The 21,697-nt window shown below is 32.4% G+C and overlaps 8 protein-coding genes and 2 pseudogenes across 10 annotated transcripts, besides 4 other annotated features; 5 read left to right on the top strand and 5 right to left on the bottom strand.

The window, feature by feature from the left end:
• Positions 1–86: 86 nt before the first annotated feature.
• Positions 87–2,292, top strand: TVAGG3_0600820 (pyruvate, phosphate dikinase protein; the record flags this gene model as incomplete). The annotated part of the gene is made up of 1 exon (XM_051239763.1): positions 671–1,087. A coding segment is annotated over one exon (417 nt), but the record flags the coding sequence as incomplete, so codon positions are not given.
• Positions 2,293–2,358: 66 nt separating this feature from the next.
• TVAGG3_0600810 (pyruvate, phosphate dikinase protein) lies at positions 2,359–3,440 on the top strand (the record flags this gene model as incomplete). Its single annotated transcript, XM_001580706.2, has 1 exon — positions 2,447–3,421. One exon carries the CDS (start codon positions 2,447–2,449, stop codon positions 3,419–3,421), a length of 975 nt encoding a protein of 324 aa, XP_001580756.2.
• Positions 3,441–3,676: 236 nt separating this feature from the next.
• Positions 3,677–4,983: a mobile genetic element.
• Positions 3,759–4,887, bottom strand: TVAGG3_0600800 (annotated as a pseudogene). Its single transcript has one exon. A coding segment is annotated over exon 1 (1,129 nt).
• A 475-nt stretch (positions 4,984–5,458) lies between the features above and the next one.
• TVAGG3_0600780 (lipoteichoic acid synthase family) lies at positions 5,459–7,336 on the bottom strand (the record flags this gene model as incomplete). The annotated part of the gene is made up of 1 exon (XM_001296833.2): positions 5,489–7,336. The coding sequence occupies one exon, from the start codon at positions 7,334–7,336 to the stop codon at positions 5,489–5,491; it is 1,848 nt and encodes a 615-aa protein (XP_001296834.1).
• Positions 7,337–7,976: 640 nt separating this feature from the next.
• Positions 7,977–9,014: a mobile genetic element.
• A 587-nt stretch (positions 9,015–9,601) lies between these two features.
• TVAGG3_0600760 (protein ubiquitination) lies at positions 9,602–12,165 on the bottom strand (the record flags this gene model as incomplete). The annotated part of the gene is made up of 1 exon (XM_001580707.1): positions 10,034–11,350. The coding sequence occupies one exon, from the start codon at positions 11,348–11,350 to the stop codon at positions 10,034–10,036; it is 1,317 nt and encodes a 438-aa protein (XP_001580757.1).
• A 423-nt stretch (positions 12,166–12,588) lies between these two features.
• Positions 12,589–13,143, top strand: TVAGG3_0600750 (uncharacterized protein; the record flags this gene model as incomplete). The annotated part of the gene is made up of 1 exon (XM_051239762.1): positions 12,589–13,143. One exon carries the CDS (start codon positions 12,589–12,591, stop codon positions 13,141–13,143), a length of 555 nt encoding a protein of 184 aa, XP_051097586.1.
• Positions 13,144–13,178: 35 nt separating this feature from the next.
• TVAGG3_0600740 (spectrin binding) lies at positions 13,179–14,306 on the bottom strand (the record flags this gene model as incomplete). Its single annotated transcript, XM_001580709.2, has 1 exon — positions 13,179–14,306. The coding sequence occupies one exon, from the start codon at positions 14,304–14,306 to the stop codon at positions 13,179–13,181; it is 1,128 nt and encodes a 375-aa protein (XP_001580759.2).
• Positions 14,307–15,329: 1,023 nt separating this feature from the next.
• Positions 15,330–17,496: a mobile genetic element.
• Positions 15,541–16,983, bottom strand: TVAGG3_0600730 (MULE transposase domain-containing protein; the record flags this gene model as incomplete). Its single annotated transcript, XM_001580710.1, has 1 exon — positions 15,541–16,983. One exon carries the CDS (start codon positions 16,981–16,983, stop codon positions 15,541–15,543), a length of 1,443 nt encoding a protein of 480 aa, XP_001580760.1.
• A 1,056-nt stretch (positions 17,497–18,552) lies between the features above and the next one.
• Positions 18,553–19,856: a mobile genetic element.
• Positions 18,649–19,776, top strand: TVAGG3_0600710 (Mariner transposase; the record flags this gene model as incomplete). The annotated part of the gene is made up of 1 exon (XM_051239761.1): positions 18,649–19,776. The coding sequence occupies one exon, from the start codon at positions 18,649–18,651 to the stop codon at positions 19,774–19,776; it is 1,128 nt and encodes a 375-aa protein (XP_051097585.1).
• Positions 19,857–19,860: 4 nt separating the features above from the next.
• On the top strand, positions 19,861–21,644 carry TVAGG3_0600690 (annotated as a pseudogene). The gene has a single exon. A coding segment is annotated over exon 1 (1,784 nt).
• Positions 21,645–21,697: the final 53 nt, after the last annotated feature.

The raw sequence follows: 21,697 nt of genomic DNA, 5'->3' as shown, positions 1-21,697 counted from the left end.
ATTCTTCACAGTAGCTTATAAAAAACAGCCAAAATATCATTTTGATCAGATGTTTTGTCCTTCTGAAATTTCAAAGATAAATTAAATTTGAATTTCTGCCAACACGAATAAAAACATTAGCTGTTTTTATCACTGCTTTTTAAAATACAAGTGATCGTTTGAGGACCATATTTTGAATATGAATCGGATTAAGTTAAATGCATTCATTGATATATGAATGAATAGGTTCATTGTTTCACGGACAATTTGAGAAGTTCCATTCAAAATGGATCATTATCGTTTTATTGCCTCATCTATATTTGAATGATGCGCAACTCGAGAATATGTCTGGAGTAATCCAACAACACATTAGTATTTCTTCATTTTATGAACATCTCGGTGATTTATTAATAATTGATACAAAGAAATCACTGAATGGTAAATAAAGCATTGCACAAATTATTTTGTTCTAACTACTCATTTTAGATTTGCTATAGAACTCCTTCAATTTTGATTTTTATTAATTCCTATTGTTGAAAAATCAAAGAGAAATAAACTAATTTAATCAAATTCGGAAATACCCTATGAGGTAATATATAAATTCATATTCACGGTGCTTGGAAAAGAATCCAACAGAAATGAAGTTGTAAACTCTAAAAAAACGTGTTAAAGGTGACACTAGATAACGAAGATGGCCAAACGTTACATTTATTTATTCGATGAAGTTGACCAAGTTGAAGAAAAGGCCGGCTCTTGGGACGGTGTTCGCGCCCTTCTCGGTGGAAAAGGTGCAAACCTTGCTGCCATCTCGAAGGACGGAATTCCAGTTCCAAAAGGCTTCACAATTACAACTGAAGCATGCAACGATTACTACTCCCAAGATCCACCAGCTTTTCCACCAGGAATGTGGGATGAAACTTTAACATATTTACATAAACTCGAAGAACTTACAGGAAAGAAATTTGGCGATACAAAATTACCACTTCTTGTTTCATGCCGTTCAGGTGCTCGTGTTTCCATGCCAGGTATGATGGATACCGTTCTCAACTTAGGTCTCAACGATGAAACAGTCAAAGCAATGATCAATCTTACAAATAATCCACGTTTCGTTTGGGACTCCTTCCGCAGACTTCTCCAAGGCTACGGCGCAATCGTTCTTGGAATTCCAGATGAGGAATTCGAAGAAGCCCTTAAGAAAGGCCAAGAAGAAAAGGGTTACAAGAATGATGCAGACTGGCAGGCCGAGGATTGGGAGAAATTAACAGGAATTTACAAAGAAATCATCGAAAAACATACAGGAAATCCATTCCCACAAGATCCATTTGAGCAAATCCGTGGTGCTGTCGCAGCCGTTTTCGGATCATGGAACTCTCAGCGTGCTATCGATTACCGTAAGAAATTCGGATTCCCAGACTCATGGGGTACAGCTTGCAACATCGTTACCATGGTTTTCGGTAACATGGGTGATACATCAGCTACTGGTGTCGCTTTCAGCCGTAACCCATCAAACGGTGAAGCTTCATTGTGGGGAGATTTCCTTGTCAACGCACAAGGTGAAGATGTCGTCGCAGGTGTTCGTACACCAGAGCCAATTGCCAAACTCGAAGAGAAAATGCCAAGCGCATTCCAACAATTCGTAGAAATCACTAAGAAGCTCGAAAACCGCTTCAAAGATATGCAAGATATCGAATTTACAATCGAAAACGAGAAACTCTGGATTCTCCAGACTCGTAACGGCAAGCGTACAGCCGCAGCTACAGTCAAGATCGCATGCGACCTTGTTTCCGAAGGAATATCACCAAAGAGGAAGCTCTCAAGCGTGTCGAGCCAGGCGATGTCGACCAGCTTCTCCATCCCCACTTTACAGCAGATGATCTCAAAGCTGCCCAACCAAACAAGTTTGCAGACGGTGTCAAGGCATCTCCAGGTGCTGCTGTCGGCCAGATCTACTTCACATCCGACAAATGCCAGGAAGAAGCCAAGAAAGGCAACGACGTCATCATGGTCCGTCAGTTTACAAAGCCAGATGATTTCGGAGGCATGTGTGTCTCCAAGGGCTTGTTCACTGCTGAAGGTGGCGCTGCCTCTCACGCCGCTGTCGTTGCCAGACAGATTGGTATCCCAGCTGTTGTCGGCTGCACAGGAATTGTCATCGATTTCAACGCTTTAACAGTTACCTTTGGAGATAAGACACTTCACGAAGGCGACTGGGCATCTGTCGATGGCTCTACCGGCCAAGTCTTTGTTGGCAAAGTTCCTCTCGTCAAGCCAAACCTTGAAGACCAGAAGGATCTCATGCAGATCTTGACATGGCTGATGAAGTTCGCTCAGCACCAAACTCCCGCAACCATGCAAACGGCGGTCCATCAACGCGGATTGGGTTTGCGCAAATGCTGATACACCGGAAGATGCAACACGCGCAAGATCATTCGGTGCAGAAGGCATTGGTTTGTGCAGAACAGAACATATGTTCCTTGGTGACAGATCCGCAATTGTCCAACGAATGATTTTGGCTGAAAACGATGCAGAAAGAGATGCCGCGTTGAAGGAATTAGAAAATTTACAAATCTCTGATTTCACAGCAATGTTCGAAGCTATGACAGATCTTCCTGTTATCATCAGACTCATTGATCCACCACTTCACGAGTTCCTTCCTGATTTGTTGATCATAACAGAAGAAGTAACAACATTGAGGACAAAGAAAGAACTCGGAATAGCAATTGACGAAGAAGAGCTCGCAAAGAAAGAGAAAATCCTTGCCAAATGCGAACAACTCCATGAAACAAATCCTATGGTTGGATTCAGAGGTGTCAGACTTTGCTTGGTCATCCCTGGATTGCTCAAGATGCAGTTAAGAGCAATTGCAGAAGGTGTTTGCCAGGCATTGGAGAAAGGAGCACATCCACATCCAGAAATCATGATTCCTTTGACATGCCACAACAACGAGTTGGCAAGAATCAAGCCACAATACGAGGAGATCACAAACCAGATCTTCAAAGAACACAACGCTGACATTCACGCAATGTTCGGCACAATGATTGAAGTTCCTCGCGCAGCAGTCATCGCAGATAAGATGGCTGAATACGCCGAGTTCTTCTCTTTCGGAACAAACGATTTGACACAGATGGGATTGGGATTCTCAAGAGATGACGTTGAAGGTGGTTTCTTACAGCAGTACAGAGAGTGGGGAATCTTGGAGGCATCTCCATTCCAGACAATCGACCAGGAAGGAATCGGTCAGTTGATCGACATGGCAGTAGCAAGAGGAAGATCAACAAGAAAGGATTTAACTGTTGGTATTTGCGGTGAACACGGTGGTGAGCCGAAATCAATTGGTTTCTGCCATAAAGTAGGTCTTGATTATGTTTCTTGCAGCCCTTATCGTATCCCTATAGCTCGCTTAGCTGCTGCTCATGCTTGCTTGAATGAAATGGCTAAATAAAATCTTTTTTTATCTTTTTATTTTTTAAAAAATTAAGTTTATATTTTTTTCTAACAATAATTTTAATGGTGCACTTATTGCTTTGTGAAACACTCTTTAAAAGGGGAATATTGGTATGAGAATGGAGAGAAAATAAAACCTCAAACAGAAAAATTGAGGGTGTGTAAGAATGTGATGGATGCATCTTTAATTGATATGTTTCTGGAAAAAAAATTGTATCTTGCGAAAAATGATTTGACAAATGTAAAAGATATATAGGGTGTCCAAAGGTGTGTTTAGCACAAACCTGAATACTGCGAATAGAAATAAACAAGTTACATATATATATAAAGTTTATTTAAATATAATCACCATTGGATTCAATCACGCGTTCGCAGCGATCGATCCAGGCTTGAAAGACACGCTTTAAATCATCATGAGAAAATTGCTCAAATTGCTCTCTTACAAAATTTTCAAGATCATCTGGACTCGCGAATTCGCGTCCTTCAGCTCTCTTTTTTAGCGTGCCGAATAAATAAAAGTCAGAGGGTGCAATATCAGGTGAATAAATTGTGTTTGGAACAACTTTGACATTGTTTTCCACCAAGTAATTCATTACCTTATGACTTTTGTGAACTCTTGAATTATCAAAATGAATTGCAAACTTTTGTTTTTGTTGTTTGGATTTCTCAAACTCATCAGAATTGATAATTTGAGTAAGAACATTGTCAATTAGATACTGAGCATTCATCGTATTAGGTTTTTGAAGAATATCAATTGCGATGATGCCATTCACGCCCCAAAAAACCGACAACATCATCATTGGTGTGTCAATTTTTTTCTTCGGGAATGTTTGCGGATTTTCATCCTTCGGGATCCACATGATTTTGGCTTCTGTTGCATATTGAAACCAAGACTCGTCCCCTGTTACTAAAAAGCGAAACTTCTTGGATTGATACGCACCCAATATAGAGAGGAGCTCTTTCGAAGATTGGACTCTAGATTTATTTTGAACTGAATTAAGGTTGTGCGGAACCCAACGTGTATACGCTAGTTTGTAGTTCAAATAATTGTGCAGATAATAACTGACTGTTGTACGTGGTATCTTTGTCATCTCCTCTATCCTTCTGAGTGATGCTCTTGGGTCTTCATCTAGCGCTTGAAGAATTGCTTTGATTTTTCTTTGATCCGGCGATTTTTTGTCAATTTTTATGATGGGCGCCTTTTTGTTCATGAAGTGATACATCCTAACATGATATGTTACAGTGGAATAGCTAGGAGCATCCATACCGAAGCATTTTACCAATGTCTCGTAGATTTTTTTACAGTCTTTGCATTTTTTTGCAAGAGCGAGGATGTTTTCTTTATGATTCATTAAAAAAATAAAAAAAAATCCCGCCAAAATTTCCCGCGAAACCGCCTCTTGTCTCAAAATTCATTTTATATCCCGGCATGGCGCCAAAATACAACATACTCATCATATACATATATTCATATTTTTTATTATATATTTATAATCAGCATATATCTCCTTTAATAGTCTCATATAGAGCGCTGTGCTAAACGCACCTTTGGACACCCTATATTATCCTATGAGATCATAATGTATTTGAAAATTAATGATTTTGCGCATCATTTACTTCTTATGATGCTGATTTTCATAAAACAGAAGAAATTTTTTGAAGCTAAAAAACTTGATAAAATCATGAAAATTCCATTCAATTTTCATTTTGAAACTCAATATTAGATCTGTGAAACATCATCACCAAATATTACCATACATATATTGCAATAACTTACTTCAACCTAGAATAATCATGATATGTATTGGTGAATATAAAATATTATCCAATCATTAATCTAAATAATTTAATATTATAAGATTCATCAATTGATCAAATAAGAATTAATCGGTTGATATCTATGAGTAATTATATTAAATATTTGAGAGTTTAAAGGTATAAAAAAAAATAAATAAAATATCAAAGCAAATCAAATCAATGCACTTGTATCTAATATATTTCATAATAATATCAATACATTTGAAGATTCAAGCTTGTTAGATGTCCCCTTATCTTTATAATATAATTAATTTGATATGTTCAAATTTGAATATTTTGTATCAAGTATTAAAGACTGCATGAAAATGCAAGGGTTGGAATCATCACAGGCAGTTGGCTTATGCATGATTACAGTTTCATACCATTTGCTTACATCATCAAAACTATTGTCAAATTTAGTACCATAGGTTTCATAGTGAGTTGGAATATCTGAAAATAAATTTACACCCTGACCCAATCTATCTCCTTTTATCTTTACTCCTGCCGCAGCTAGAACTGTTGGCATAAGATCAAACGACGTAAACAATCTTTCATAAGTATTATTTGACTTTAATTCTGAATTGATGATAAGGTCATATGATGCTCTTTTATAGTTTTGCGCTTTAGCAATTTCTTTAATACCAATCTCCCTTGTCACATGATCACCAAATATCATGAAGACAGTATTATTGTACCATTGTTGATTTTTTGCCCAACTTAAGAAATTTTTCAATTGATTATCGGCACATTTTGCCGCCTGAAGCATCTTATTATCTTCTTTAGGGCATAAATAGCACGAAAAACCTGGCTCATGAGTATCAATTGTTGACATGTATGCAAAGAAAGGTTTTCCTTGTTTTGGTAGAAAATTGAGTTCAGTTTTGAAAATGCCATATGTTAAATAATCATCGATCCAAAAATTATTGGTTTGATTTTTCAAGATTTCTCCCACAACATTAATTCTTTGATAATGATGATAATCAAATACATGACCATATCCCCGGTCAAATGGAGGACATCCATATGTCGCTGAAGTAATATAATTCGCTTCGTTTAGTAACTCTCCTAAACATGTTAAATTGTTTAAATATCCTTCTGTCATTCCATTTGGCTTATTCTTCCCCATGAAAGGAGCACCACATAATGCCGCAAATGTGCTTCCTAAAGTATACCCTGTTCTCCATAGTGTACTCATTCCCCCAAGTTTTGGATATTTCAAATGTGAAAAATGGACATTATTTTTATCAAGTGCCATCTCTTCCATGTTCTTAATTATTATATTGTTTATACAACCACCATTCTTTGTCGAATAGTAAGTAGTATCCAAAGATTCCAAACCAATCATAATTATATTTTTCTTTTTTGTGGGGAATTGAAGAAGAGAGTTATGTGGTGTTACCATGTTTTTTTCAAAGAGAAAATCAGATTGCTCTACTTCTATAGGTTTCACAATGATTGAGAAGAAATATATAACTGAGGCAAGATATAAAAGAGGTAAAAAGCGAAAATGCAGTCGAAAACGAATTGAAGTTTTCTTAATGATAAATGTTTTGTTACACAGAAAATAGTAATGAATCGTGAATGCGAAAGATGGAAGGAAACAAGTCAATGCATATTTTTTGAAAAATGTGACAAAAACGACATTGTTGCTTTTGTAAGTTTTTCTTTGCTCTAGGAGCATCATGAAGATATCTTCTTGAACAGGTCCTAATGTTTCATAAATATTCTTGAAAAATGCTGAAAGTAAAGTAAATATAATTACAAAAGCTACTGTTTCAAAAATTAAATAAAAATTATATAAAGGCGTCAGTGTGACAATTTTAGGAGAGGATCCGTTGATACTCCTTATATATATCCCGTATAATGCCGTAAATATAGGAATTACGTAGAGAAATTCATTTTTTTGCAATTTTGCGGAAAAGACAGTATTGAATGGTTTAATGAAAAAGAAGGAAATAATCCAAGTTATTGATACGGTAATCTTGATAATATTTGTTAAAATTTTTTTAAAAATCGATATAAAATTATTGCTAGCTGCTAGAATATCTTGAAACAAGCCAATGTGATAAAATAACACAGTAATGCTATAGAATATTATCAGCTTATGTATGGCCATGACTATGAATCTGAATAGAATCGAAAAATCAATTCAAATATAATTGAGATTGCAATAGAAAACTTTCAATATGAATAAGTTTTTTTAGAGATTCATTAGTCAAGCTGCATTGACGTATATATTTATGTATTAAGAAATTATAGAACGATAAAGATCATTTATTATTCTAATTCATTTGCTCTCAAAATTAACAAGTCAATTTAGTTTTGCGTTTTCAAAGCCATATTTATGATTCCTTTTAGCCAAGCTAATTATATCCCGTGAAAAGGGATTAGCATTTATTTAAAAGTAATTTGTTAGTTATAATCGTGAATTTAAAAAAAATTAATATATTGGTACACAAACGAAATATTTTTAATATTATAAGATCATTATTTTTTGTGATAGTAAAGAATTTTTTCTGAGCTTTTAGAATTTAAATGTATTTATGATTTTCAAAATTACATTCAAAAAACGCGTCACTAAACAAGTGTAAATTAAAAAGGGTTATCATTTCTAAATTGTAAAGACTATAATCGTAAAGACGACACTCACAAATTGGATTACTTGTCAAATAATTTTATTGCGCTGAAATAAATAATAATAGTATTCGATAAAAATTTTCCGAGCTAATGAAAAAAAAAGTTCATGCAAATGTTAAGGGTGCACCCGCATGTACGTTTATTTGAGAGGAAGAGGATTACCCTCTCAATTTTGAGGGATTCGTTAGTTTATTTTCTCGATGAATATGCAATAAAATTTGATTTTTACCTTATCAATATACTTCATATAATATACACATGTTCATGTAAAAACTTTTTTCCAAAATCCTCAGGAATTAAGGGATTTTTGAATTTTAAGAATTTTTTTCGAATTTTTTCGAAAAAAAAATATTTTCAGAACAGCCTTAACGGCTAAGATTTAGGAACAATGTTAAGTATCAAAAAGAAAGGAGGTCTGATATAGACAACATATATCGTTGAAAGTTGAAAAAATCTCTAATATTTGAGCCCAAAATTTCAAATTTTAATTTTTTGAAAAAAGAGGCCACCCGTATGTACGTTTATTTGAGAGGAGGATTATATTTTTGAAAGGGTGAAACATTATGAATATGTTAATTATATAATAATATGTATTATTCTAAAAAAGAAAAAATAAAGCACGTTAAAATTTTTCTTTCTTGATTTTTTACAAAATCTACTTAGAATTATGCAAAATATGACTAAATAATTATAAATTTCAAGTTAAATTTTAATTTTGATAAATAATTTAAATTTCAAAATATCAAGTTCAGTTCGACTATGTATGTAGTAATTCCTCAATAAAGTGCCAAAACCCTATTAAAATATATGAACATTTTCAATATTTTAATGTTTTTATTTAAAAATTTGATGGAATATGAGCTTCAAACAATTATTATGTAAATAAAAATAATTAAATATATGTATTTATTCGTATTACAACCGTAGTAAGTCGATTCTTCCTTTCTTCTACTGAGTTTTGAATTTGATTTCGAATTGTAAAGAGATTCAAAGGGAAAATACTAGCGGATAAAAACTACCTCCATGAAAGGGTCATAATGGAGTCATGTTGTATTTTTTGATATTTTTTGCTTTTCGAGCCTAAATAGGTAGCCAAGATAATGCCTAAAAATAAGGTTCTAAATTCTGAAGTTTACATGATCCTCTCGTGTGCACCCTTAAATATATAAAGTACTCACAAAATCTAGATTGAGAGGCGGTCAATGACTTTTGAGGGGAAATTAACGCATGGAATTTAATATTATTTAGGTTGATATTCTTGCTTATTATTTCAGAAAAAAAATCTTAAAAATTTCAATAAGAAAATTGAAAGCAATTCAAAAAAATTGCTAACATGTAAATTTTAATATCCTATGCATAATTTCATATTTTGAACATTTTTTATTTTTGTTTAAAACTTAAAATTTTGCGAATTTAATATAATTTATAAAATATAATCCGTATATATATTTAAAATACACTAAATTTAATTGTTAATTGACGTTTTTGGGAATGAATTTTATCAAAACATGCCTGAATCCGAAAATTTGAAAGAACGAATTACACAATCATATATGTAGAATTCAAAATACAAACTTAAAGATTGTATACGTTTAAAATTATTCAGATTGTGTTTGATTTCCACTCATTCTGTTTCTTTTGAACTCTAACACTAACATTTCATGATGATTACATGATCCATTTATACATGGTTGAATTGTTCCAGATTCTACCAGAAAATCAATCCAAATTTCTCAATGCATTCATGTTGATTGGACAAAATTTAAAATTTATCAGCCTGTTTCCAGAGAAACTCATATATTCCCTAATGAAATGTAATTTTTGCTACATTTATTTCAATCAAATTTCAAAAAATTGACTGCAGAGCTTGAAAAGGTGATGAATCATGTTGTTATTAGATGTACATATTAGATTTACTATTTCCAAAAAATGCTCAAATTTGAATAGTTTTTAGAAAATTTGGAATTACACTCCTTACATTATATATAATTAAATGTTTAAATTTTATTTATTTTTCCCTTTTAATTTTATAACGTGCTCTATCAAAACTAACCTCTCAATTGAAGGCCACAAAATCTAAGTAGTGAGGGTACACAAATTTTGTATGGAGTACGGTTCAATTTTTGAGAGCCTCACTACTTAGATTTTGTGACTACCTTATATATATAAAAATTATTTATTCAACATTATCTTTGATAGATCCAAACATTTCGAAATTACACATTCCCAAATAGTTGTTTCCACTTGTATTCAAGTCAATCTGTCTTATTCTAAAGTACCTGTAAAACCTAGATTTTGAGCATTTAAATGTTCCAACATTAAATTGGCCATTTAATATAGAATTGTCTCTTTGTTCATCAACCATTGACCAATTTGTTGCGTCATCTGATCCTTCGAGTACCCAGTTCTTTATATGGCTGCAGCTGTTTCCGTCAGACTTAATAGAGTACCACGTAGGAGCAATTCTTTTGTTTTTGAAGTCCATTTGTATCCAAGAGTCAGGAATGTTCCTTGTATAGAACCATCCGGTCCAATTGTAATCAAGGATGTTCCAGGGATGACTCCTTTCTTTGCTGCTACTCGTGATCTCTACAACCCTGGCCGCATGTGGATTTTGACCGGTTTCTTTGGTCATTTCATGGATTATACCTTCAAATGGATTTCCCGTGAATTCTATCTTCTTAACTTTATCATCTACGATTGTTTCTTCTGGTTTGAAACCTGTAAAGTACCTCTTTACGTCAATTGTCGATTGAACAATATCATGAGTTAATCTTTGAGTCAGAGCGGACCATACAGGGCCTGTAAGGTTTTTGTGGTTAACGACTTTGAGGAATCTGGTCACTCCTGATGTAGAAAGGTACTCAAAATTAATATTATGAAATAGAAAGGCCGCATTTTGGTTTTCGTTGGATTTACATATGTCAAATATGAGTTCGGCAAGCCAATCTTCGTTTTCAATCAGTAAATTCGGGCTTGAAAGTATCTGATCAATTAGATCAAGATCTAAATCAAGTAATTCGCTTCTAGGTAAGAATGATATGTTCTTTGCTGCATAATCAACTTCATCGGTAATGTTCAGAGTATGATTGGACTTTTCTTTAATGATTTGAATGATATTTTTTGGAGAATACGTAGATTTTGTAGAAATTGCTTTGTCAACAGACTCTACAATCTCAGAATTTTGTAATGCGGTTCCTATTTCTTTAATGTACTTTGAATTTTGGGAATTAATATCAAATTTTTGTCCGGAAAGAAGTTTTGCCATAAAAGATTCAATCATTGTTGGATTATTGCATGATGTATCAATCAAAAAACTTGAAATGAGCTGATCTTCTTTAAGTAATTTTGTAATTATCGGCGAAATAAATGCGGCTACGTATTTGGCGCAGTTAAATTGAATACTACCGATATTAATGACAAAATTGTCTTCTTCATTCACAGGTAATGCAGCTATATTCGCAAGCCCATTCGAGGAAAGAGAGAAAGACATTTCACAATAAAATTTTTCAATTTACATCGACCAAAATTTATCTCAAATAATAAATATTTCAAACTTTCAATAGTTTACAAAATTTATATGAAATCCTTTACCAAAAATTGCAATAAAACTCAATATTGGACTTTAAATTTCGATCCATTAAAACTACCTATCTAAGAAACCTTCTGTATCCGATAATTTACTATCAAATTCCATTATAATATTTTTCTTATCAATATTATGATAGAAAAATGATTAAAATTTCATTTCTTCAGTATTTTTACATATGAAACATGCAGTTTTCTAATGCTGAACTAAATAAAACAAACTTTGAAACTAATTTTGAACATTTGACAGTTTTCCCCAATAAATGCTTTTCAAAACCATTCAAATTAGACTGAAACAACAATATCATTTTGGTGAAATGCCTTAAAGATAGTGTGAATTCATATGAATTACTGTGAATTCACACAATTTTGATGTGAATTCATACTTCTCAATTTCAAGAAAATTTTGAATTAACTGTAAGAACAAATCACTTTGCAACAATGCTGCGCAGAAAGATAGCCTCATTCGAAGCCGGTTTTCTTCCATCAAACTATAACATAGCCGTCGGACTCAGATGTAAGGATAAAAAGAGTGTTGACTTAGTTGTGGATAAACTTGCCAAATCTTTCTGCGGTTTCCACACACATATTGAAGGTGATGAATTTGTATTCAAGCCACGTGATGTCCCAGTATACAAATTACCATCAAATGTTACTTCCCTTCAAGATCAAATTAATTATTTGGAAAATAATTTCATGAAAAACCCATCCCAAATTATGAGTTCCATTGCTATATCGGATAATAGCGTAGTTTTCTCAGCATCACATGGACTTTATGATGGAACTACAGTTAAAGATTTCATTAATAGTTTAAGTGACGGAAAAGAATTGCCAAAGCTCAAGCTTCCTGAATCTATTTTTGATCCATTCCTCAAAGAAATCCAATCCACAAAATGCACCATTCCAAATTACTTCACAGACAAAGATGCTCTCAGATTTACATCATCTGATAATGATTTCAAGAGTATTCCAGGAAATTCAACTGTTATCAATGAAATATTATATGACAACGAGTTCCAGATCTATGATAAGAAAGACAAAAAACTACACGGCTTGACGGAAGCTTCATTTTCTTCATTAGTTCTTGCTGTTAGTGCATTGAATGGGAAATTCGAAAAGACAGGATTGTTGGAAGTTATTGGAATGAGGAACAATGCAAGCAAGAATCTTGACCTCAGACAAGGACAGTACATTGCAAATATTCCAATCAGTATCAAGGCCACAACGGATACAACTATTAGAGAAATGATGAATCTTTACAGAAAGGACATGAAAGAGAAATTGGCAAACAAAGCAACATTCCAATTCATGAAAGGAATGAAGGACGGTTTCCCAGAAGGACCAATCATCAATGGAGCACCAATTATTTTGTCTTCAATTGGTAACTTCACTGTACATGGCCCATTAACTGATGCATATATGATGACAACATCATATGGTGATGTTCCATTTGCACATTTGCCAATGATTATGTACAGTGTTGATGATGGTAAAAAGAAGAAGTTTGTTTTATCTTGCAACTATTCAACAAAGACGCTTAGTTCAAGAGAAGGAACAGCATTTACTGCACTTACAGCATATTCCTTGAAGAATATCGATCTGAACATGAAGATTGGAGAAGCAGTCGATAGATTAATTGAAGAAAAGAAGAACATTTATAAGAAGACAAATACAATTGATAGAGTTATAAAGTTCTAAATAAATTTTTTTTTGTGTGTGTATGTGTCATTTAGCTATTCCGTAATTCCATTTCTATTAAGAACTTCAACAATTTCTTGTTTTCCAAGACTAATTGCATATTGGAGGGGAGTTTCGTTATTTTTGTTTTTAGCATGTTTATCTATATTGGGATGCGAGATAAGAAATTTACAAATATCTATACGATTATAATTAATGGCATCATGAAGAGGTGTATAATCTTCGTTATTCTTGTCATTAATATCAATAAAGTTCAGAGCAAATTTTACACCTTCGAGATTTCCTTCTTGACAAAAATAATGAAGAATTGTTCTATTAGTGTAAGATCTACTGCGAATATCCACATCTTGATTAAACAAATACTTTACAAGACATAAATTATTCTGCCGTGCGGCTTCGAGAATCATATTTTTTTCATATTCATCTCGAACATCAATATATTTTTCATCAACAGCAAATTTTATTGTTGTAGGATCTTCTTCCAATGATGCTTTTTTAAGAACTTTATATATTTGATCGAAACTATCTTTTGTCTTATTTAAACTTCTTAAAATTCTTACATTTTCATCTGATTTATCGACTTGATGGAATTCTTCGATATGAGATAGTTCGAATTTATTAGAAATAGTTTTTAAATTATAATCAGCGACATTAGAAAGTTGAAGTTTGCATGGAACTGCTTCTGCACTATGGTAATTGATCTTAGAAATTTGAAGCTTATGAGGAATTGATGAACGTTTAAGAAGTGCACATCCGAAGACTTCATTTGAGATGGATTCTAAACTGTGTTTTTCTGAAAAATCTTTGATTGATTTGATAATATTATTACTGCAATATTCAACTCTGACATAAACAAGGAGTGAAAAGAATGAATTATCATACTCACTCAGTGTTATGATTGTATTGACTAATGAATCTTCATTTGATACCTTGAGAGATTCAGATGTCAAAACTTGCTCAAAAAAGTCGTATCCAAATCTTTTGATAATATCGATCTTATACTCTTCTTGAAGATCAAACATTTTTGAAGCGAAAAATGAAATGCATTCTTTAATCTTTTCTGTATCTTTTTGAATTATATAACAATCATAGATATCAATAACGTTTTCTTCATTAATTTCCTTGTGAATTGACATAATATGCTCACAAAACTTGTCTGTCAAGAATTTAATCCCGAAAGCTTTGCTAATTTCAAATATATCTCGAAATTGTTTTTGATTATTCTCGTATCTGAGAATTCCAGTTTTGAAAAATTCTGATATGATGTTTATTGAATTGCTGTATGATATATTTAAAAATTTACTAACTGATTTAACTGAACAATCGCGCAAATATTCATCATGTACTAAATCTGAAATCATAATTGAGACAAACTTTGATATTTCTATTCTTTCATCATTAATAATGAAGGTAAATGGTTCTTTATTTTTAATATCATTACATCGCTCGATCTCCGAATACCTAATTGTGATGAAATTCATAATATATTTTAAATTTTTTTTATCATTTCACTTCATCAATTGAAATATTGGGAACTATACTCTGGTTTCGAATTTCACTTGATGTCATTTGGAAGTTCACGCAATACATATTTCTATCTTAACTAAAAAGATTAATTTGGAATTACTGCACTTTATTTTGCAATATTTTCTGTTGATGGGAATTCAATTTTGCCAAATTTAGATAGATCTATCAATTAATAAGTAACTTTGAGCGTAAACAACTAGTTCCCTGGTCATTTTAGAATATAACTTGAGCATATAATGAATAATAAAATCATATTGAATGTTTTTTATATTTACATATGGACAAACAGCTCTTTATGTTGCAATTAAAAATAATAAAGAAATCGACGAAGTTCTTGTTTCTTACGGTGCAAATATCAATCAAAAAATATCAAAACAGAAAAAAAAACACTCTTAATTATTTGAATCAAATAATTTCCTTTAAAACATTCATTTTTTGAACACTTAATATCATTATTTGGATCCATATTATTGAACCGTATTAGATACAATTCACAAAGATATGCATAATGGTAAAGATAATTATATTTAGACCCGTTCAAATTATTTTCAGAAATATTTAATGCCTCATTATCGTTAGATGTTAGATTATCATAGAACGAATTTTTAACAGTTACATGAGAATTATAATGAATGTAAAAAAATTGTCCGTTTCCCAAAGAGTGGGGGACAAACTCGCCCATTGTCACTTTTCATTAACCTTAAACTTGTAATTTTCATTATTTTTAATTAACCTTATTTCTTTCCCAATTCCTGATTTATTTTATTCACTTACTATTAAAAGTCACATTTTAATAAAATATAATAATTTATTTATAGCATTTTTTACTATACTGTAATAAAAAATTAATTATAATAAATTAAATGTTTATTAAATCAAATGTTTTCTTTGCAATAATATTTTTAATGTTGAGTAAACAATGTTGGGATCAAGTGTATCATTTTTCAGACCTTTCTGAACAGCTTCAAGCATACTGATGCATTCGACTTTTTTAAATTGTGTCATTTCTTCGAAATCTCTTGTGACTTTTTTGATAACTTTAACACTTCTCTCTGAATCCAGACCTTTAATTTGCAACTTAATCAGGAATGAAGGAACAACACTGGAATATAACTCGATGACAAGTTCATCGAGTCGAAGATTTCGCCTTTCTGGGAAGTACTGGTGCTTCAAAACCTTGAAATGTGATTCCGAGATGTTGTTTGTTCCATCTCCTTCATTTATATAGCGGAGCATCCACCTGTCAAGATGATGGCGCCACTGTCGGTCAAAGTATTCACGGGCAGCAGGTTCCTCATTTAAAATTTCTTCTAAATTGTTGTAAATTTCATCAGGATCAATTTCTTCCTCTTCAGAACCAAAGACCAATAACTTCATTAAGTTATAGAAAGTTTCGAAGTTGGAACGATCTTGAAACTTTTCAGCCTTTCTCATGACAGCGCGCAGCACATGAACGCCACACCAAATGATCTGGCATAAGGGGATGGCTGTTTCAACAGCATTTGTGATTTGAGGTGCGCAGTCCATTGAAAAATAAGATGGTTCGCGATTGATGGAGCCAAAATATGCTGTGAGACAAACTTGTATATTTTCACTTGTGTCGGGCCAAACGAAAAAATACAAAAACGGAAAAACAATTGATTCCGCGAATTTGCCAGTGACGGCATAAAATGGTATGCGAGAGCGCAAGAGCTTATAAGTGGAATCAATGTGATAAGTTTGTATTTGATGTGAAAAAGCATTTGCTTCGAATGGGGCGTAATAGAAAATCATACGATCTGGCTCGTGAATAAACTCGATGAGATCATCTGGAGAATGACTCTTAACCATGTCGACAAAAATTGCAAGAGATGTAACATCATCCGCTGAGAAACGGGTATTGATTGCATGAAGGCGTTTAGAAAACTTTTTTAAAGCATCTGTAGATTGTTGAAACATTTCCGGAATGATCCCACTCTCAAATGGGATATTAAGATCTTTGAAACACCCTAATTGTGCGTAAACACGGTCTTGATTTGATTCAAAATATCTTGTTAAATAAGATCTAGAAAAATATGATGTAATTTGTTGTGATTTGTTTGGAAAAGGGGCAGAATGATTGTGGGTGTTAATACATTTTCGTATGTGGTACTTGTCATCGGGAAGTGTATCAACAAGGAAGCGACATGGACAATTCGGCCACTTACAATTAAATTGGATTTGATTTCTTTCTTTCCTAGTTTTATATGAATAACTACAACCTGCTTGTATTTCTTGTTGCACTCCATACTTAAGCAACTCGATATATGTGAGTTCGTGATCTTGGATCTGCATTAAAATGAAATGATTTGAAAGAATAAAGAATTTTGAATATATTGGTCTTATTTTGATAAGCTTGGTCGTGTTTTGAATAGCTTGGCCATCTAATTCAATTATGATCTTTGAAAATTAGGTGAAATAAAACTAAACATAAATGTAAAACTAGGGATATGAAATTTTGGTTGTACACCACTTGTATGTGCCGGATACCATTGTGTCAAATTTTTTCTGAAATTAACTTTAAAAGTACTAAGTAAGATCATGAGATATAGCAATATATGTTTAAACCAACTTATATTTTGGTTGTACACCACTTGTATGTGCCGGATACCATTGTGTCAAATTTTTTCTGAAATTAACTTTAAAAGTACTAAGTAAGATCATTTATTTTTGCATAATATAATGCCAATATGGTTTCTTTTGATTTTATTTCATTTATAAGCAAATCAGATTTACCCAAAAACTCCACTCCATAAGCGTTCATTTGCTAAATTAAAAAGTGACAATGGGCTAGTCTGTCCCTTTCTCGTTTCCCAAATCTCCTAATATTGAGCATCTATTTAATGTCAATTGAGCGAACGCATCAATAACTGCATTATCTCTTCTTAACTGAAAGTTTTTTAAAATATATAAAATAGAGCTGTATAAACTCCTTTTCTTTTGTAAAGTCTCTTATTCAAATTTTTGATAGAGGTTCACTCAATATTGAGGCAGAAAAACGATAGGGAGACTTTACGTAGGAAAATGGGTTTATTTTGAGGATTGAAAATTGTGAACCTAAGACGCACACTTTTACATATTATCTAATATATGATGATATTAAGGGATATTTGTTTTTTTTTTTATGATATTTTGAAAACTTTTAGAAAATACAAATCAATCTATTAATTGAATATATCCTTTTATCTATATTCAAAGAATCAATTGATTTAGAATGATTGGCAAAAAAATCTTGAATAATACAAGTATCTTGGTGTTCTATCGCCATCGGCTTTTCTATTGTTACTGTATCATTTTATATCCATGGACTTAATCATTCATAAATTATATATCCGAAATCTTTATGGTCATTGTTTTTTTAAATGTACAACATAGTATTTTTTTTCTAATGAATTTAAGGGTATTTTTATGGTTAATTATAAGTGTACCCTTTTTAAAAATTATTAATGTCGGACCAAGACGTTCATCCAAACGAATTCAGCAAACTGCGAAGTATCTACAAATACTACATAGATTCATATCTTGCATTGTATCAGCTGAAAACGGAAAAAGAAGAAGAATTAAAGTCAATTTACAAAATGATCAAAGCAGAATTGATTGATTCAAAGAAATATCTCCCCACAATTGCTATTAAAGAAATTTTAGATATCATTCTGTTTAATAATCGCTATACAAAGTCATATTTATTTCTTGCCAAACTCATATCTGATGATTACCATGTCACAGAGGTCAGCAATGTGGCAACTATTCTAAACTTCCTGTTTTATAAAGAATATGGAATTAAATTAGACAAATCTGCCAATTTTAAAGAATTTAACTCAAAAAATCTGGATATTCATACAAAAAATACAATTTACAGAGCTATAGGGTGTCCAAAGGTGCGTTTAGCACAGCGCTCTATATGAGACTATTAAAGGAGATATATGCTGATTATAAATATATAATAAAAAATATGAATATATGTATATGATGAGTAAGTTGTATTTTGGCGCCATGCCGGGATATAAAATGAATTTTGAGACAAGAGGCGGTTTCGCGGGAAATTTTGGCGGGATTTTTTTCATTTTTTTAATGAATCATAAAGAAAACATCCTCGCTCTTGCAAAAAAATGCAAAGACTGTAAAAAAATCTACGAGACATTGGTAAAATGCTTCGGTATGGATGCTCCTAGCTATTCCACTGTAACGTATCATGTTAGGATGTATCACTTCATGAACAAAAAGGCGCCCATCATAAAAATTGACAAAAAATTGCCGGATCAAAGAAAAATCAAAGCAATTCTTCAAGCGCTAGATGAAGACCCAAGAGCATCACTCAGAAGGATAGAGGAGATGACAAAGATACCACGTACAACAGTCAGTTATTATCTGCACAATTATTTGAACTACAAACTAGCGTATACACGTTGGGTTCCGCACAACCTTAATTCAGTTCAAAAAAAATCTAGAGTCCAATCTTCGAAAGAGCTCCTCTCTATATTGGGTGCGTATCAATCCAAGAAGTTTCGCTTTTTAGTAACAGGGGACGAGTCTTGGTTTCAATATGCAACAGAAGCCAAAATCATGTGGATCCCGAAGGATGAAAATCCGCAAACATTCCCGAAGAAAAAAATTGACACACCAATGATGATGTTGTCGGTTTTTTGGGGCGTGAATGGCATCATCGCAATTGATATTCTTCAAAAACCTAATACGATGAATGCTCAGTATCTAATTGACAATGTTCTTACTCAAATTATCAATTCTGATGAGTTTGAGAAATCCAAACAACAAAAACAAAAGTTTGCAATTCATTTTGATAATTCAAGAGTTCACAAAAGTCATAAGGTAATGAATTACTTGGTGGAAAACAATGTCAAAGTTGTTCCAAACACAATTTATTCACCTGATATTGCACCCTCTGACTTTTATTTATTCGGCACGCTAAAAAAGAGAGCTGAAGGACGCGAATTCGCGAGTCCAGATGATCTTGAAAATTTTGTAAGAGAGCAATTTGAGCAATTTTCTCATGATGATTTAAAGCGTGTCTTTCAAGCCTGGATCGATCGCTGCGAACGCGTGATTGAATCCAATGGTGATTATATTTAAATAAACTTTATATATATGTAACTTGTTTATTTCTATTCGCAGTATTCAGGTTTGTGCTAAACACACCTTTGGACACCCTATATTATGTATAATGACAAAGAAAGATTCATCTCATTCACAGAGCAAGAAGGATTTGATAAAAATCAAAGACTTAATAGTAAATTATATCCAGATTATTATAGTGGATATTCATTACTTGAATTATGTTGTTACCATGGAGCTGTTGATTGTTTCAAGCTGTTAAGAACAAAATTTAAATCCGAAATAACTCAAAAATGTCTTCAATTTTCATTTTTAGGAGGAAATTCAGAGATCATGAGTGAATGTTTGAAATATCAAAAACCAGATGAAAAATGCATGAAATGTGCAATTATTTCACACAACATTGATTTTGTTACATTCTTGATGAATGAATACAATATAGAGATAGATTTACAATATTGTGGAATGTATAATAATCTTGAATCATTTTTAGTTTATTTCGATCAAACTAATGATATAAGCAAATGCTTTGTTTATTTATCGATTTTTAATATTCCATCCCTTTTCGAATACTTCCTTTCACGCGGTGCGAATATCAATGAAAAATTTAAATATGGAAAAACCGCACTTCATATTGCAGCAATGTTTAATAGTAAAGAAACTGCAGAATTTCTTATTTCACATGATGCGAATATCAACGAAAAAATTGAAGATAGAAAAACCTCACTTCATATTGCAGCATTGAATAATAGTAAAGAAACGGCAGAAGTTCTTATTTCACATGGTGCGAATATCAATGAAAAAGATAAATATGGAAAAACTGCTCTGCATTATGCAGTAGAAAATAATTGTAAAGAAACTGCAGAAGTTCTTATTTCACATGGTGCAAATATCAATGAAAAAGATGATGATGGCTATACTGCTCTTCATATTGCAGCATGGTATAATAGTAAAGAAACGGCAGAAGTTCTTATTTCACATGGTGCGAATATCAATGAAAAAGATAAATATGGAAAAACTGCTCTGCATTATGCAGTAGAAAATAATTGTAAAGAAACTGCAGAAGTTCTTATTTCACATGGTGCAAATATCAATGAAAAAGATGATGATGGCTATACTGCTCTTCATATTGCAGCATGTATAATAGTAAAGAAACGGCAGAAGTTCTTATTTCACATGGTGCGAATATCAATGAAAAAGATAAATATGGAAAAACTGCTCTGCATTATGCAGTAGAAAATAATTGTAAAGAAACTGCAGAAGTTCTTATTTCACATGGTGCAAATATCAATGAAAAAGATGATGATGGCTATACTGCTCTTCATATTGCAGCATGGTATAATAGTAAAGAAACGGCAGAAGTTCTTATTTCACATGGTGCGAATATCAATGAAAAAGATAAATATGGAAAAACTTCACTTCATTATGCAGCTCAGAATTGTAGTAAAGAAACGGCAGAAGTTCTTATTTCACATGGTGCGAATATCAATGAAAAAACTCAAGATGGAGAAACTGCACTTCATATTGCAGCATTGAATAATAATAATGAAACCGCAGAAGTTCTTATTTCACATGGTGCGAATATCAATGAAAAAGATAAATATGGAAAAACTTCACTTCATTATGCAGCTCAGAATTGTAGTAAAGAAACGGCAGAAGTTCTTATTTCACATGGTGCGAATATCAATGAAAAAACTCAAGATGGAGAAACTGCACTTCATATTGCAGCATTGAATAATAATAATGAAACCGCAGAAGTTCTTATTTCACATGGTGCGAATATCAATGAAAAAGATAATAATGGACAAACTTCTCTGCAGTATGCAGTAGAAAATAAATGTAAAGAAACTGTCGAAGTTCTTATTTCACATGGTGCGAAAAAATAATGTTCTTACATGAGATATTCTTTAGTTTTCTGGTATTTTCGGAGAAGATTTTC

The sequence above is a fragment of the Trichomonas vaginalis genome, chromosome II (assembly GCF_026262505.1).
Source record: "Trichomonas vaginalis G3 chromosome II, whole genome shotgun sequence".
NCBI lineage: Eukaryota > Parabasalia > Trichomonadida > Trichomonadidae > Trichomonas > Trichomonas vaginalis.
This window is presented reverse-complemented; position numbering and strand designations above follow the sequence as displayed.